Below are 17,893 nucleotides of genomic sequence, written 5' to 3'. Positions count from 1 at the left end.
TTGGTATAAGCCTCATTGCATCGGCTCTGGCAGAAAGCAAGTGCGGTTGCGCCGAATATATCACAAAGATTTTTTTTTTAATTACAATCACATCAGCACACCGTATTGGTGAGATACAAGCGCTAGTACACTATGATGATCCTTCAAATACTGACTAATAAGATGCTCTTGACCACACCCGACAAATTTCTAAGGTGGTGTCTCCATTTCACTTAACCCTTTAGTGTCCAATGTTCCCGTAATAAGCCATATGGGAACAGACTGATGGGAACATTGGACACTAAATTAAATCAATCCATAATACTTCCAGTATTGTCCACCTGCTCATACTTATGCTAACCAACGTCGATTGCATATTTTAGATTGTGCGCGAGCACTTCCCATTTATTTAACTCGCACAACATTCCCAAGCCGCCCGTCTCGGTTATTTTTTTTTTCTCTCTACGGGAGCGGCATCTGCCTAAAGTCACAAAATGTACTTTGTCGCAATGGATAGCGGCTTGTATCTTTTTCTATTATGAAAATGGGCTCATTGTCTTCGGACTATGGATAGTACAAAAGCGATTCACAGAGCTTCCCCTATAGATTGTGAAGTAGCTACATTGGGATCACTGCACACTTTTTACGGTGCACTGCGGGGCATCGAGGATACCAGCTGCCTAGTCAACCGACTCCAGTTAGTTCAGATTAGAAATTGACGCGCTGCGCGTTCTCTGACGTCACGCAACTTCCTGTTTCCGGCAAGGCGGGATGTAGGTGTGAAGTTCTGTGTGTATATAATATCATAGGGAACGGGTCGCTGGGGAAGGAACTGTGGGATTGTAAGTGAGCGATCTCAGGTAGGAGTTTAATCGGGGGGAGGGGTGTTTGAGGAAGAGGTGCTGTATCGCGGACAAGGAGGATAGTGGAAGATAGAGTAAGAGATGGCAGATCACGGGGATGGAGGGGAGAGAGACCGATCCTTGAATGAGTGTGAGGAGGGGGTGCTCGGTGTGTGAGAGTGGAGTACAACCAAATGCGTGTGACTTGGTAATTTTGCACATATTAGACTAGTGTAGACGAGTAGTTTTCAACCCAGTCCTCGGAGTCGGGACCCACCCTGCCAGTTAGGTAGCCAGGCTACTCACAATGAATATACTTGCATGCAAATCCCATGACTGTTGTGGATATCCTGAATACCTCAGGTGTGTCTCCAGCACTGGGTCGAGAACCTATTCTGTATGTAGACTGTGGCTCTCTTTTTTTCTGAGGGGTTTCTGATTTTGCTTTTAAATATGTGAAAAAAATATGCAAGTTAACATGAAAGGTCTTAGAAAAAGGTTTTAATCGGAGAAAAAATATTTTGAAAAATCACTTAAAAATGTTAAATGTTCTGTATTTCATTTGTTTGTCTTTCTTTGCTAGATGTAGTAATTATTTTCTTATGGTGTATAACACAATAAGTCATGGCAGGTAAAGAATAACATGGTCCATGTAGTCTGCCCACTAAATTGCTGGGAGTGGAGGAGTAGCCTAGTGGTTAGTGCAGTGGACTTTGATCCTGGGGAGCTGAGTTCACTAATTCTCACTGCAGCACCTTGTGACTCTGGGCAAGTCACTTAACCCTCCATTGCCCCTGGTACAAAATAAGTACCTGAATATATGTAAACTGCTTTGAATGTAGTTGCAAAAAAAAAAAAAAAACCTCAGAAAGGCGGTATATCAAGTCCCATGCCCCTTCCCCTCTGTGTGAGTTACACCCCTCTATGCTTTATTTTCAAGTATGAAACTCAGTTGAAATTTACTTTGTGTTTTGCTGTATAGGGATCCTTTTTGAAGTCCATCATTGTTTTTGCCCCCACCACTTCCAGCCAAAGAGCATTCCAGGTATCCACAACCCTTCCTATGAAAAAGTATTTTTCTGATGATGTTTTCAAGTTTACTTTCTTGCAGCTTAATTTCATGCTGTCTAGTTCTATAGCTTCTCTGTCTTTGAAAAAGTTTTGTTTGTTCATTTATGCCTTTCAAATATTTAAACATCTGTATTTCTCCTCTTCTCAAGGATATACATATGCAGGTCTTCCAATCTCTTCTCAGACATCTTGGATCAGATGTTCTGATCTCATTTTGGTTGCTTTCCTTTCATCCTTAGTGCGGTGCTTTTCATCCCTCTTCTGGAATACCACAGTAAGTATACGTGACATAAATTTGCATATACATGCCAAAACGTTTGTATATACTGGAGGCCTCTTGTAGTCCAATCTCTCGCACATATTCATTGTGGTAATCCTGAAAACCCAACTGATTAGGTGTGCCCCTTAGGAGAGGGTTGAGAAGCACTACGTTAGTGAAATATAGCCTCCAAAATTGATCATAGTACTGCAAGTGAGATCTCGCCATTGATTTGTACAGGGGCATTATCACCTTTTCCTTTCTGCTGGTTTTGGCCACTGCCTTGTCACATTGTTTTGCAACCTTGAGATAATCGGACACTCTGAGGTTTCTTTCCTGTTCTGTGCTTTACCTCTTATCATATACAGCTTCTTTGGATTTCTTTGGGTTAAAGCTTAACTGCCAAGCATTATTTATTTATTTGGAATTATTAATCACCTTTATGAAGAAATTTACCCAGTCGGTATACGGCAGGTACAATTCAACATAAAACCTACAATGTTGTTAACAGCATAATGATAGTAAAATAACCAAGAGTAAACATAAATACAATTAATGAGGTAAACTTGAAACCTAATAATAGAACTACTGTGAAACAGTATAAATAAGCATTTAATAACAGCACTGGAATTCAAATACCAGCGGTATACTACAATGTTAGCATAATATTAATACACTTAAGTATGCATTAGAGCATTCAACTAACATAGATACAATGCTAAATAGTTTCTATAATATGGCTGAAGATTCTAATTTTTGTAGATCATGCCTCATGTTTCTCACTCCCTCCAGGGTGTGCCTATTCATTTTATTGATAGTTCTTGAAATTGTATATATGATTTTGTAACTCGCTTCTTTGGATCATTAAATCAAATAAGGGGCCCTACTGCGCGACTGTTAAGGAATTTTGCAGTAGTTTGCTTGTTTCCACACATTAAACTGCACGTTACTGAATTTTTCTGTTGGCATGGCGTGCGTAGAGTGGGTGCGGAAGTGTTATACTTACTGTAAGCTAACTGGTTAATGCTGGAAGCACAAACCCAAGGATTCTATATAGTGCACTTAGATTTAGGCACTAAAATGGAGTGGATTTTAAAACACTGCATGTAACTTAATTGGCTCAGCAAACTAATGAGCACTGATATTGGTACTTAACAAGCAATAATGAGCACTAATTTATGCTGATTAGAATTTAGGTGCACAACTGACTAAGTCGTGATGGGTGCCAAACTTCTAACATGCACAGGCAAAAATGGCATGGTTATGGGTGGGGAAATGGGCGTTTAGAAATGTAGGCACCTCGTTATAGAATATGCCTAAACCTACGCACCAGGATTTATGGCCATGTTTTACTTGGTGTAAATGGATGCGTGCAGATTTAGGTACTGAAATATCAACTAAGCCTATTCTATAATCGGCACCTAAATCTAGGTGCCGGTTAGCGAATACATTTAGTTGGCACTGATTTTTATTTTTTTATTTTTTTAGGCGTCGTATATAGAATATCCTCCTAAGTGCTTCTGCATTAACCAGGAGCAGGTACTGCATATTAATCTGAATGTTAATGCATGACCTGTAGTAAAAAATAGTGGGAACATCCCTTCTTGATGCAGCATTAGTTTTGGGCTTGCTGTGCTTTATAGTACGTTAAACCCAAAACTTAATGCATTTTATTACAAGGGCCCCTGAATGCAGTCGGGGAACTCTTACATTTTTGTATATTAGTTGGTGCTTATAAGATGTGAAACACCAAGCAAGATGGAATCATATCACAGCAGCTTATTCATGTCTCCTAAGTGATTAATTATACAGATTTCTTCAGGTAGTTCTCCAAAATTGTTATAAACGTTGCCTGACTTGGCTGACAGGAACTTAAAGCTTGGAGTGATAAGATTCCATGTTGCTTGGCCTTTCTTAGCTTGTAGAGCAACAGTTGATATATAAAATGTGAGAGTTTCCAGACTGTATGAATACTTAAAAAAAAAAAAAAAAAAAACCTCCCCCCCACCCCCCCAAAACAACTTGAGTTTATGAACATTGTGAAGATGACAAAAAAGTTGTAAAAATGTGATTTAGTGATTTTTAGAAAATAACTTGTGGTGATTAGCCCTTTCTTTATATTTTGGACTGTTCAGGCACACTGTTTGCCTGTTTGAACTCTACTAAATCAGTAGTCAATTAAAAGTGGTGTTTGTATTTCCAAGAACCAAAATAAACAATGGGGAACACAAGTAGTGAGCGAGGAGGACTGGAACGTCCAGGGAGCCACAAAACACATCGAATGGATAGCAGCGGTGGAGTTATTAGTACAAAGGATGGGGACCGACCAAAGTTACTGATGGACAGTCCTGAAGATGCAGACATGTTTCATACAGATGAAATAAAGGTAACTTTTTTTTTTTTTTTTTTTCCTGGATGTTAATTTTTTTTTGTATCTTTTGAATCTTTATTGGGCAATTTCCAAACTGTCCACCATGGGTTAATTGTATAAGGGACCTGAGCATGCAGAGCAGCATTTTATACACTCGAGAGTTAGAGGGATTACACAGAGATGAAGTTTTTAAGGGGTAAGGGGAGGAGAGACGCTGGTGAAAAGTTCACATCTTCAGTAAAAGGAACCCTGCGGTGGCCATCGCCAAAGGACTTTAAGAAAAAAAAATGGAAATAGTGGTGCAGTAAATGTAACATTTGCTGCGTGGCCATTTCCGGGGGGAACCCTTATTTAAAGGGCTCCCATGCTAACTCAGCCATAAAAAATTAAAAATATTTTAGTGCCAGAAAAGCCTCGCGGTGGGAGTTGGCGCTACTAGTGGGGCCAAGCTTGCAGTAGCCCTACTTTGGCATGGTAAAAGGGCCCGTTAGTTCTCAGTTCCTACTGTTGATGCTGAAAAGCAAAAATTATTCTTCTGGTTTTAATCTTACCCCCCCCCCCCCCCCCTGTTTACCAAGCTGCGTGCTAATGCTGACACAGCCCATTCACTGAATACGCTGTGTCAGCATTGCCGTGGGTCAGCTGCTAGTTCAGCTTAGTCAACGGGGCTATTTTGTGCAATATTTGTTACTAGTCAACTGTTCACATGGAAGCTGGTCAGGGCTATTAAATCCCTGTTATTGTAGAGCTACACAAATATAAACCTGTGGTTGATTTTTCACATTAAAAAAAAAAATCTCAACTTTTCAAAACATTGTTTCCTTAAATAGAAGTTGAGAACACACATCACTTATTCATGTATATTATTTTTTGTACAGATTTTTCCCCCCTTTCATCTTCCCTTCTTATCCCTCATTCCCTTCATATATCCTCCCCACATTTCACCCTCAACCCTCATCGCTTTACAAGTAACAATTATTCTCTCTACTGGTTATGCTAAATGGCACACCAAGGAGTGAGCCTGCTTTGGAGGTGCACCTGCTGTTCAGTACCGGGTCAGCTTTTCACAACATTGGGGGTGGAGGGGGTCTGGAATAGCTCATGACAGTACAGGACTAAATCCCACAGATACTTGTGGTGCTAAGAGGCAGGCAGCAGTCCACTACTTAACTACAACTATTTGAAGTTCATGTTATAATTATCTTCTACAGGGCTATGGGGTCCTTTTACTAAAGGGTTGCCATGTGGCAACCCAGAACTACCGCTGGCACAACAGCTGGTGGTGGTAGTTCAGTCTTGATTGTGCACCATTTTTGGTGCTATGGAAAATAATTCTGCATTTTCTAGCGCAGCACTAATTCAGTGGTAATCGGGGAGCGCTGTATTACCACGGGAGTTGTAACCGCTACCTCAGTGGATGGTGGTAGGTGCTGCCCCCCCCTCCCCGCATGGCCACGCGGTAAGGATAATCTTACCGCATGGCCGTGTCTTTTTTTTTTTTTTTTTTTTTTTTGAGGCTTTTTACACGCAGTGGTAAAAATGGCTACCGCAGGGCTCTTTTTACCGCAGCTTGGTAAAAGGACCCTTACATTTTTAATGGCACATAAGGCTTAAATAATTGATCGATTCATTTGTGCTTCAAGGCCCCGTTGGAAAAGGAGGAATTCCTGGCCTGGCAACAGGATCTAGAAGTGAATGAAAAAGCTCCCACTCAAGCTCGACCAACTGTTTTCCGCTGGACTGGGGGAGGTAAAGAGATATATCTGTCAGGTTCCTTCAACAACTGGAGCAAGATTCCACTGATAAGAAGGTAAAAAAAAAAAAAAGATTGGCTAGTCAAACAGTTTGATGTTACAGAATTCTTTTTTTTTTTTTTTTTTTTTAAGGACTTTTTATATATTTTATTTCTCAGATGATAAATACATATAGGGCCAGATTTACTGACGTGCTCTGTCCTGCTAGTGTGTAATAACATGCTAATGTGCTTTACCACAGGTCCCATTTGATATAGTGGGTCATAAGTAACAAACTGCTTTTATCTGCATTACCCTCCTGTTATCTTCAACAACAAAAAAAAAATACACAAAATTAGCTTTTAGGTATAATGTGAAATACTAAAACAATATTAGAAACTAGAATACGTTCTTTTCAGGCTCGAAAACATACTAAACAAAGTAAAATAGAATATAAAAATGCTTTTAGTGTGAGCTTCAGGGATGGTCCCAAAAAGCGCACAGGCACGCAATCTGCAAAATTGAGAACAGCAAAAAAGAGGAACAGACCCATGTAGAAAAAAATATTTAGTCAATGTAGATATATAAAAACAGCATCAATTTCCCTCTAACCGCCTGCTATAGGAGCGTCTTTTTAAAGCTCCGAGTTGCATCGGATGACATCACAAGGACGTGCCAGGCTGTTGGAACTGGAATACAGCACTCCTCCTCCTTGTCCTCTCATGTCATTCCTTGCAGGTACAACCTCTCTTACTGCTCCAACCACAGGAGGTCTTTTTAAAGCTCTGGGTCACGTCTGATGACAAGGATACACTGAAATGCTAGAACCAGAACACAGCACCTCTTCCCACTGTGCCCTTTGCAGAATCCTCTTAGCTTCTCCTTTCAGAGCTCTGGGCCATGTCTGGTGATGTCACTAGGACGTGCTGGGCCTTTGGAACCAGAACACAGCACTCCTCCTTGTCCTCTCGCGGTGTTCCTTGCAGGTACGACCTTTCTGTTCCTTCCCTGCATGTAAACTTTTAACCTTTGCAACCCCTTTTTATTTTCTTAGAAATTTTATTTTTTTCATTACTGCCTCTTTATCATAGTTGCTCTCTTTAAACTCTTGTCCACTGGAACAGGATGACAGACAGTGAAATTCATGTTTTTTTTTAATTTGCTTTTATGAAGTTTACATTTCCTAAAAATTACAAAAAGGAAACAGTATCTATATCATGATACAATGACCAAAACAATAGTTTTTTCCTATATCAGAAACATCTATAAAAGTTAGCCCACATCAAGGAAGAAGAGTAATTAAGACAGTGAAATTCTAACAGAAAATAGGAAAGTTAACACATGATGGGAGATTTCAATCAACCCAGTATCTATTAGGTAAACAATCAACACGTTCCAATCCCAAGATGAAAGAGAAGCCACAGGCAGTGAACATCAGGTGAGTAAGAGAGAATGTAATCTGACAAGCCTGGCATTTGGAATATATGAATATAAGAGCTGGAAAGTCTGTGTTGTAAAACTTTCGGGGTAGCCGCTGTTTCTTTGGATTGGTGCCGAGTTCTCCTCCCAGGACTTGTTTCCTCACACAAACACACAAGGCTCTTTAGAAGCTCCTCAAAATTTCAAATAAGGATTCCCTGGGAGTTATTCACTCATCAGGGTTATATTTTTCTAATGTCCAAAAGCAAGAAGTCCCCCAAATTGTCCATGGAAACTAGTGGACTTTCCTAGTTATAAACCCAGGAGTAAGCCACTGATAGTAGTTCACCCAAGTCCTTTTCCTCCCTCCCCAATCAGTTCCAACGGTTTATCTTTAAAAGTTCAGCAAAATATTAGCAGTCAATCACTTAAATCCTCTGCCTAGACCAGTAGCCCTTCAACAACTGGGGCTGGCAGATCACCTCCCACAACACAGCAAAATATTCACCTGCCTTTACTGGCTAGCGTTCTCTTGGTTTGTAATCTCCCAATCCATTACAGCAGTCTCATCTGAGGGTTCCAGAGATGCCTCTCTTTCCTCCTCCAGATAGTCCATGTGCTCTGCCTTCAGAGCCTTCTACTTGGACTTACTGTTCTTTGAGAGCCCTCAGGAATTCCTCCCTCTGCACAGCACACCTTGGAGGAATCACATATTGCCTTCTTAGCCAGGGATACTGAGCTTCATTTCTCCCACTCCCTCTAGGGGTGGCTGGAGAAATGGGCAGACCTTTTTCTGTGCTGCTTTCTTCCCTTTCTTTACTGAAGTTCCATTCTGGGCCTTTCTGACCCTTTTTCTCAAGGGCTTCTGGGATTTGTAGTTTAGAAGTTTCCCTCCTAGTGGTGGTCTGTGCCTTATCTTCCTTACAGTGTATATTCAGATTTAGGTGAAGAGACTATGAGGAAATGAAAGGAATTGTATGAATTCATGATTAATCTTCTGAATCTTGTTATGGAAGAAATTGGCAAATGTCAGGGCAGATAATAAAGTGGAATGAGAAGCAGAGGAATTTTGAAGCAGGAGTTGAGTGGTAATGAGCTGATGTGGATTGGCAAGTATAATAGTAAATGGAAAGGAGATGAGCATGAATTTAAAATATAGAAAGTTGGCATGGGTGTAGGATTTTAGCTAGAGATGCGGAGTTTAGAAGGCAAACTGTAGAAGTGAGCTAAAGTGGGAGATTGGCATACCTTACACAGTGTGGAACAGAAGCAACTAAAGCAGAAGATGTTGAGACATGCTAAATTCTAGTGATGATCTGCCTTTGCAGATCCTTTTTCTACAATTTCTGCAGGGGTACATATGTTTGCTAGCATGTGCAGTGGAAGCAGCCATTTTAGAAACATACACATGGGTAAAATGGCATGATCCTGACTGCATCCTTGTGTAGCAGCTCCATTATAAAAACCATGTAAATGCAGGGCTTTTTTTGAGGGGGTACTTGGGGGTACTGAGTACCGGCACCTTTTCCATTGTGTGCTGAAATTGGCCCATGGTCCCCAAGTTTTAATGAAAGAGCTCAGGCTCTACACACCAATTCTGCCTTGTCATAGATTCTGTGACTGGTTGCAGGGGTCCTGGCTATTGTGGGGTGAGTCCCTCATTGATCACCTCATCCCTGAAGGGGTGGCCTGGCATTTGAGTACCGGCACCTTTTTTGCTAGAAGAAACACACTGTGTAAATGGCACTGTTTACATCTGGATATGTTTCTAAAATAATGGCCATAGCGTCATGAACAAATTCAGATAAGGAAGTTGAGAGTATTCCATATCATCAAGCTGATCAATCCATAGACTGGTGGGTTGTGTCCATCTACCAGCAGGTGGAGATAGAGAGCAATCCTTTTGCCTCCCTATATGTGGTCATGTGCTGCCGGAAACTCCTCAGTATGTTCTCTATCTCAGCAGGTGGTGGTCACACACAGCAGCAGCTCTGGCTAGGCCTCCAAGCCTAATTTTTAGGTTTTGTTGAGTGCCTGGGGTTGAGGGCTCTTCTTGAGCAAGTGCAAACCTGGTGGCGCCAGGTCCCTCCTTTTCTCCCCCCTCCCGCTGGCTCCGTTAAAAAAAAAAAAATTTTGAACGTCCTTAAAGGCGTTTATTTCGACGTTTATTTAAACGTTTATTGCAGCTACTCACTGGGACACCAGGTCGTTACAGCTCGGAGCGAGAAGCAGGTAATTTTTACCTTTTTATAGCGGGCAGGGGGTTCCCCGATTGATCTCCACGTGGCATATGGCGTCGGAGGGCGAGGGCGCAAAGAGTCGCTCCCCGGATCGCTTAGGCGCTTCTAGAGGGGATGCGGGGGTCTTAAAGTCTGATTCGCCCTTGTTGGGTGACAGTTTCGTGACCGATGAGTGTCCCGGTCCTTCCGGTGTGGCGGTTTTTCCCGCCATAAACGCCCATCCCCCGCTGCTCGCCTCCGCCATCTTGGCCGGCCACGCGGCTCGGACGGCTTCTTCGTGGGCCGCCCTTGAGGGAGACATTAATGCCATGGACGCCCTTAATTTGGGCGACGGCACCAAAGCGGCTAAAGTTAAGCGCCGTTTTTCCCCGCGCGGCTCCTTCGCGGAGTGTCGCGCCGGACGCCATTTTGGATGCGCAGCATGTCTCTCCCCCGCTCTTGCGAGCGCCGGTTGAGGGTGCGTCTAGGGCTGTAGCCCAGGCTGCGGAAGTGCACAGTCTGGGGGGTTTCTCCCCCGAGTTTGTTTTGCTGCTGCATCAGGCCTTCCTTATGCAAAACGCTGCCCCTGCTCCCTCGTTTGGTAAAGAGGTTGAGGTCCTCGGAGGTAAACGCCCTCGGGTTGATTCCCAGGCCTTGGAGGACCTTGTCTCCTCCGATGTAGATGAGGGCAGCGTATCTGAGTTCTCCCAACGGTCCTTTGCGGATTCCTTGGAGGAGACGGATTCCCGCTCGGATGGAGCGGATGACCTCTCTGCAGCACGGATCTTTCGCTCAGAGGATTTGCCCAACCTGTTAATGCAGGCCATGAGCATTTTGAAGATTTCCTCTCCGGAGGACGTCTCTCCCTCAGCCCCTGTTGGCTCCGCCATTATGCTGGGGACGAAGTGCCCGCCTAGAACCTTCCACGTGCATGATGCCATGCACACCTTAATTTCGGCTCAATGGGATGTCCCGGAAGCGAGCCTCAAAGTGGCTAGGGCTATGTCCCGCCTCTATCCTTTGCCTGAAAGTGAACGTGAGGCCTATCTGTGGCCTACCGTGGATTCTTTAATCACTGCGGTGACTAAGAAAACGGCTTTGCCGGTGGAAGGTGGCACGGCCCTAAAGGACGCCCAAGACAGAAGATTGGAGGCGGCCTTAAGGTCGTCCTTTGAGGCGACTGCTTTAAGTTTGCAGGCCTCGGTTTGCGGTTCCTATGTGGCCAGGGCGTGCCTGACTATGGTGCAGCGGGCTTCCCCCTCGGATCATTCCTTGAGGGCTGATTGGCCGGCCCTGGAATCGGGCTTAGCCTATTTGGCAGACTTGCTGTATGATGTCTTGAGAGCCTCAGCTAAAGGCATGGCTCAGACAGTCTCTGCGCGGCGGTGGCTTTGGCTGAAACATTGGTCTGCTGACCACGCCTCTAAATCCCGCCTGGCTAGATTGCCTTTTAAAGGCAAGCTGCTCTTTGGGGTCGAGCTGGACAAAATCGTGACCGATCTCGGCACGTCTAAGGGCAAGAAGTTACCAGAGGTCAGGGCTCGGGCTAGTACTCGTTCCGGTACCTCCAGAGGACGGTTTCAGGAAGCCCGTCGGTACCGCCTGGGCAGGTCGGGCTCCTCTGCCCCCTCTTCCTTCAAGAGGACTTTCTCCCCCAAGCAGCATTCCTTTCGCAGAGACCGCCGTCCAGGAGGTGCTCCCTCCGGTCCTCCCCCAGGGTCTCGTACCCAATGACGGGGCCTTGGTCCACGCCCCAGTGCAGATTGGAGGACGGCTGTCCTCGTTTCTGGGCGAGTGGACCACAATAACTTCAGACGCTTGGGTGCTGGAAGTCATAAGAGACGGCTACAAGCTAGAGTTCTGCCGACCCTTAAGAGACGGGTTTGTATTCTCTCCCTGCAAGTCTCCGGTCAAAGCTGTGGCAGTGCAGCAGACCTTGGACAACCTGATCCGCCTGGGTGCGGTCGTTCCGGTGCCAGAAAATCAGATTGGCAAGGGACGTTACTCCATTTACTTTGTGGTACCAAAGAAAGGAGGTTCTGTCCGGCCTATCCTCGACCTCAAAGGGGTCAATCGGGCCTTGAAAGTGCGGCACTTTCGCATGGAGACTCTCCGCTCTGTTATAGCGGCAGTGAAGGCAGGAGAGTTCTTGGCTTCCTTGGACATCAAGGAAGCGTACCTGCATATTCCCATCTGGCCTCCTCATCAACGCTTCCTGCGTTTTGCAGTCCTGGGACGACACTTCCAGTTCAGAGCCCTCCCTTTCGGGTTGGCTACTGCTCCGCGGACCTTTTCCAAAGTAATGGTGGTCATCGCGGCCTTCCTGCGAAAGGAAGGAGTACAAGTCCATCCTTATCTGGACGACTGGTTGATCCGAGCCCCCTCTTATGCAGAGTGCGGCAAAGCTGTGAACCGGGTGGTTGCTCTTTTGAGCTCCCTGGGGTGGATCATCAACTGGGAGAAGAGCCAGCTGCGCCCGACTCAGTCCCTGGAGTATCTGGGAGTTCGATTCGACACCCAAGTGGGCAGAGTGTTCCTGCCAGACAATCGGATTGTCAAACTTCAGGCTCAGGTGGACCAGTTCCGAGTAGCCTCTCCTCTTCGGGCTTGGGACTATGTGCAGCTGTTGGGCTCTATGACGGCCACGATGGAAGTAGTGCCCTGGGCCAGGGCTCATATGAGACCACTACAACACTCTCTGTTGCAGCGCTGGACTCCGATGTCGGAGGATTATGCTGTGCGCCTTCCATTGGACCCAGCAGTGCGCAAGGCGCTGAGCTGGTGGTTGCAGACAGACAAGTTGTCTGCAGGAATGCCTCTGGTGACCCCAGAGTGGATTGTCGTCATGACGGACGCCTCTTTGACGGGCTGGGGAGCCCACTGCTTGGGAAGGACAGCGCAGGGGCTCTGGTCTCCTGCAGAGGCAAAGTGGTCTATCAACCTCCTGGAACTCAGAGCCATTCGGTTGGCGCTTTTGGAGTTCATCCCGGTACTGGCGTTGAAGCCAGTACGGGTCCTGTCGGACAATGCCACTGCTGTGGCCTATGTCAACCGCCAGGGAGGTACCAAGAGCGCCCCTCTAGCCAAGGAGGCCATGAATCTATGCCAGTGGGCGGAAGCGAACCTGGAACAGCTGTCTGCGGCCCACATTGCCGGAGTCATGAATGTCAAGGCGGACTTTCTCAGTCGCCATACCTTGGAGCCCGGAGAGTGGCAGCTATCTGCTCAGGCGTTCTTGGACATCACGAAGCGCTGGGGCCAGCCGAGCCTAGATCTGATGGCGTCATCGGCCAATTGCCAAGTGCCGCGCTTTTTCAGCAGAGGACGGGACCCTCGATCCCTGGGAGTAGATGCTCTTCTCCAACAGTGGCCGACACAAGAGCTTCTCTATGTGTTCCCGCCCTGGCCCATGTTGGGCAGGGTGCTAGACCGGGTGGCAAAGCATCCGGGCCGGATAATCCTGGTGGGTCCGGACTGGCCCAGACGTCCCTGGTATGCGGACTTGATCAGGCTCTCAGTCGACGATCCTCTGCGATTGCCTGTGGAGCAGGGCCTGTTACATCAGGGTCCCGTGGTGATGGAGGATCCCTCCCCTTTTGGTCTTACGGCCTGGCTATTGAGCGGCAGCGTCTGAGAAAGAAGGGCTTCTCAGACAAGGTCATCACCACTATGCTGAGAGCGAGGAAGCGCTCTACTTCTACTGCTTACGCCAGGGTTTGGCGTACCTTTGCAGCGTGGTGTGAAGCAGGCTCACTTTCTCCCTTCACTGCTCCAATTTCTTCAGTGTTGGCGTTCCTGCAAGAAGGTCTGGAGAAAGGCCTGTCGCTCAGTTCCCTTAAAGTCCAGGTAGCGGCTCTGGCTTGCTTCAGGGGCCGCCTGAAGGGTGTTTCCCTGGCTTCTCAGCCAGATGTGGTGCGATTTCTCAAGGGAGTTAATCACCTGCGCCCTCCTCTGCACTCTGTGGTGCCTGCATGGAATCTCAATCTGGTGCTAAGAGCATTGCAGAAGCTGCCTTTTGAACCCTTGTCGAGGGCATCTCTGAAAGACCTGACGTTGAAAGCAGTCTTTTTGGTGGCTATCACTTCAGCCAGAAGAGTTTCCGAGCTCCAGGCGCTCTCATGTCGAGAGCCTTTTCTGCAGTTCACTGAGGCAGGAGTGACTATTCGCACAGTGCCTTCCTTCCTGCCCAAGATTGTTTCTCGCTTCCATGTGAATCAGCAGCTCTGTCTCCCTTCCTTTCGTAGGGAGGACTACCCAGAGGAATACTCTGCTCTCAAATGTCTGGATGTGAGACGAGTCATCATCAGATACTTGGAAGTGACCAATGATTTCCGGAAATCGGATCATCTGTTTGTCCTGTTTGCAGGTCCTCGTAGGGGTCTGCAGGCTGCTAAGCCTACAGTGGCAAGATGGGTCAAGGAAGCCATTGCAGCGGCTTATGTGGCCGCGGGGAAGGTGCCGCCTATCCAGCTGAAGGCTCTCTCCACAAGAGCTCAGGCGGCCTTGAGGGCAGAGGCCGGTTCCGTCTCCTTGGAAGAGATATGCAAGGCGGCAACTTGGGCTTCGGCCCATACATTCTCCAAGCATTACCGCTTGACTGTGGCTGCTCGGGCGGAGGCCCGGTTTGGAGCTTCAGTGTTGCGGTCAGGGATTTCTATGTCCCACCCTGGGTGAGTACTGCTTCGGTACATCCCACCAGTCTATGGATTGATCAGCTTGATGATATGGAAGGTAAAATTATGTATCATACCTGATAATTTTCTTTCCATTAATCATAGCTGATCAATCCATAGTCCCTCCCAGATATCTGTACTGTTTATATTCTGGTTGCATTTCAGATTCAAGTTTAGTCTTCAGTTCCTGTTCAGGAAGACTTCGTGTTCAAGTTATTTTTTCACTTGGATTCTTCAAGAGTTGAGACGAGTTTGTGTTACAGTGAGCTGCTGCATTCCTCTCCCCTCCGTTTTACGGGGCTGGATTGAGATTTAAATTCTGCCGGCACTCCCTCCCGCTTCGTGCGGCTGTAGGGCAGCTTTGTACCCCTCCCGCTTCGGCGGTGTTAGGGTCAGTCAGCTCCTCCCGCGGTTGCGGTTGCAGGATAAGCCAGATCCCCCCGCATCGGCGGGTGTGGTGTCCCTCCCCGCTCCGCGGGGATGAGCTGGACGGATTCCCCTCCCCCACTTGTGTGGGGATGAGCTGGGTTAATTCCCCTCCCCCGTTTCGGCGGTGGTGAGCTGGGCAGAGTGTCCCTTTGTGGGTGTAATTCTCTAAGTGCTGAGTCCTGCGGATGGAGCTTTGATATCGACATACTGAGGAGTTTCCGGCAGCACATGACCACATATAGGGAGGCAAAAGGATTGCTCTCTATCTCCACCTGCTGGTAGATGGACACAACCCACCAGTCTATGGATTGATCAGCTATGATTAATGGAAAGAAAATTATCAGGTATGATACATAATTTTACCTTAGAAAGGTTGCAAGTAAAGGTGCTGGTGTCCCCAGACTGTTCCCTAAGAAGCTCATTTTTGTCTGGTCTGCTTTAATTTTCATGCTGGAAGGGGACGTTTACTTTTATTCTAAAGATGATGCTGGCATTGCAAGAAACTCGACAAACTCCGAGAGGTATGCCCTCTCCCCAGCGGCCAAGGGAGCCACCTTCACAAGCCCTTTCAGTGATTTGTTGTGTGCCCCCCCCCCCTTCTTTACAGTTTGGGGATCCATGATTTCTTAAATAGGAACTCAAGGGTGAAAATTTGTATAAAATAAGGTATTCCCTCTCTCAATCTCCACCCTCCCCCCCCCCCCCCCCACTTTATTTTTTAATTTCCCTTTATTCAAACCTGACCATTTATAGCACACACTTCAGTTATTTTCATACATCAGAATACCATCCTACAAATTTCCTTAGTGACGTTAGCAAATGGTGGCCCTTTTCTGTCCGATAGTTGTAAACAGATGCTTCTTGGTTTGATCTTTGTCACTTCTTCAAACAATTAATTATTCCGTCTCTGCCATCAGCCTGCTGGATCCTAGCATATTTAAGTTATATCATGGTTTTCTTTGCCACTTTTGCTGGCATCTACCACCCCCTCAGTAATGGCCTGTTTTTTCATGTTTCCTCTGAACCTTTCTCCCAATAACATTTAGGGGGTAGTTATCAAGTATTGTTGCAGATATATTGTGTGTGATTTGTCCCTTAACGTGTTAAAGGGTTCTGGTGCAAGTTTTGGTGCTGTTATACAGGGTTTTTTAGGTTGCCACAGGGTACATAATAAGGAGATGAAAAGAATGGCAATGCATGTAAAACAGTCCATTACCATGGAAATTCCATAATGTAGCTTGTGGTGAATACTTGCAAACCAGTTTATAGCTAGAAAAATAACCCTGCCAAAAAGGTGGGGTTCCTTTACCATACTGGGAGCATCAGGCCAAAAAGCTGCAGCCAGGTGCTCCTAGGCTGCATCTTAAAGGGACCAACCACAGTTGTAAAAACTTCCAACAAACCCAGCCCTTTCCTGGCAGTAGTTTAGCATATGGAAACCTGATCTCTAGTGGTGGTACTGTAAAACTACCGCTAGGAGTTGCCAGTGCTGGCAAGAGTAGTAGCAACTGGGGATCACTCCTGCCTGGACCTCAGGGAAAGCATAAGGTAGACAGAGGGGGCAGCCCTTCAAATTGGGAGAGGGGTATTTCAGGGTGATGGATGGTTTGAGTTTGGGGGGGGGGATCTTCTGGATGGGTGCTGTTGAATGGGGGGGGGGGGCATTCAGAAGGGTGACTTGTGATCGGTGGAAGGTATCAGGGAGGGCAGCTTTATCAACTGTGGCTGGTCCCTTTTAAGATGATCCTGGTACAGTTGAATAACGTTGTTTGCAAGATTGCTCACAAGCTATGTTAATCAGATACCATGGGAGTTCAGTAACCTGCCCAACTTTTATTGCACCTTGATAACTTTACCCCTTAATTTTTAATATAAAGAATTAATATTTAGATATTTAAGCTTTAACATACTAAAAACTTTTGTTTTGAATAAATTTATTTTTAGAGTAAAATATTACTATAATAAAACTAGATTTAGAATTCTTCTCTGGGAAGGGGTATGGATGAAAGAGGGAGATTTATTTTTTTTAGGGGTCCTTTTACTAAGCTGCCGGTAAGCACTAACGTGTGCTTACTGCACCAGGAAAAAAATGCCTGCCGCGGAGCGCGCTGAACCATCTTGCAGTAACTTTATTTTTTAGCGCTGGGGCAGAGAGTAGGCGTGATCTGTGCTAATCGATTAGTGTAGCTACATTGCCGCATGTTAACAGATTAATACATGGTTAGCGTGTGAGCCCTTACTGCCTACAGAATAGCTCTGGGGTTTACAAAGCCGCTAGTGCCGACACAGCCTATTCATTTTGAATGGGCTGTTGGCAATGCTGCGCAGAAGCTTCTAGTGAGGCTTAGGAAACAGACCCCTAGGTGTAGTTGTGCTCATACTCTAATGGGAAAATTAGTGTGTGGCCATTAATGCTGGAAATAGAGGAATCAACCATTTTACCCACATGGTAAAAATGGCCTTAGCACAAGGGAATGACGTATGTAAGCACATGCTAAGGCCACTTTTTACCACAGCTTAGTAAAAGGACCCCAAAGTGAAAGCATGTATTTTTACATTACATTTTATTTATTAGGATTTATTTACTGCCTTTTTGAAGGAATTCACTCGCAGTGTACAGTAAGAATAGATCAAACATGAGCAATAGGCAAAGCAATAAAAATATTCAAATACAAAGTATGGCATAGTATACTACTTACAATGCCAACACAATACGTAATATTTTAATTGACAGTGTAGGGTATAAGCAAAGATGAAACAGATATGTAAGAGAGTAAAAGGAGTTAGAGTTTAAGGTAACTAATTTAAAGAAAGGTTCACATGAGGTCAGATGGTTAAATATTATCTCAGCTAGGGTAGGAGTGAATAAACATGTCCTGCTGCAGTATGTGCAGCCTG

At 45.7% G+C, this 17,893-nt stretch overlaps 1 protein-coding gene across 5 annotated transcripts in view; it reads left to right on the top strand.

Annotated features, from left to right (window-relative positions):
- The first annotated feature begins 749 nt into the window (after nucleotides 1–749).
- PRKAB1 (protein kinase AMP-activated non-catalytic subunit beta 1) overlaps nucleotides 750–17,893 on the top strand; it is a 47,145-nt gene continuing 30,001 nt past the window's right edge. For 2 of the 5 annotated variants that reach the window (XM_030217578.1, XM_030217573.1), the window contains exons 1-5: nucleotides 757–839; nucleotides 1,804–1,866; nucleotides 2,042–2,166; nucleotides 4,356–4,537; nucleotides 6,166–6,332. In XM_030217578.1, coding sequence (XP_030073438.1) covers nucleotides 4,370–4,537; nucleotides 6,166–6,332 — 335 coding nt within the window. In that variant the 5' untranslated portion in view covers nucleotides 757–839; nucleotides 1,804–1,866; nucleotides 2,042–2,166; nucleotides 4,356–4,369. Of the gene's footprint in view, nucleotides 840–1,803; nucleotides 1,867–2,041; nucleotides 2,167–4,286; nucleotides 4,538–6,165; nucleotides 6,333–17,893 lie in introns of all 5 variants that reach the window. The other 3 variants (XM_030217575.1, XM_030217574.1, XM_030217577.1) reach the window with 3 other exon arrangements.

The sequence above is a fragment of the Microcaecilia unicolor genome, chromosome 11 (genome assembly GCF_901765095.1).
Source record: "Microcaecilia unicolor chromosome 11, aMicUni1.1, whole genome shotgun sequence".
Classification (NCBI taxonomy): Eukaryota; Metazoa; Chordata; class Amphibia; order Gymnophiona; family Siphonopidae; genus Microcaecilia; species Microcaecilia unicolor.
Note: the sequence above shows the minus strand (reverse complement) of the source record. Positions and strands in the feature narration are given on the sequence as shown.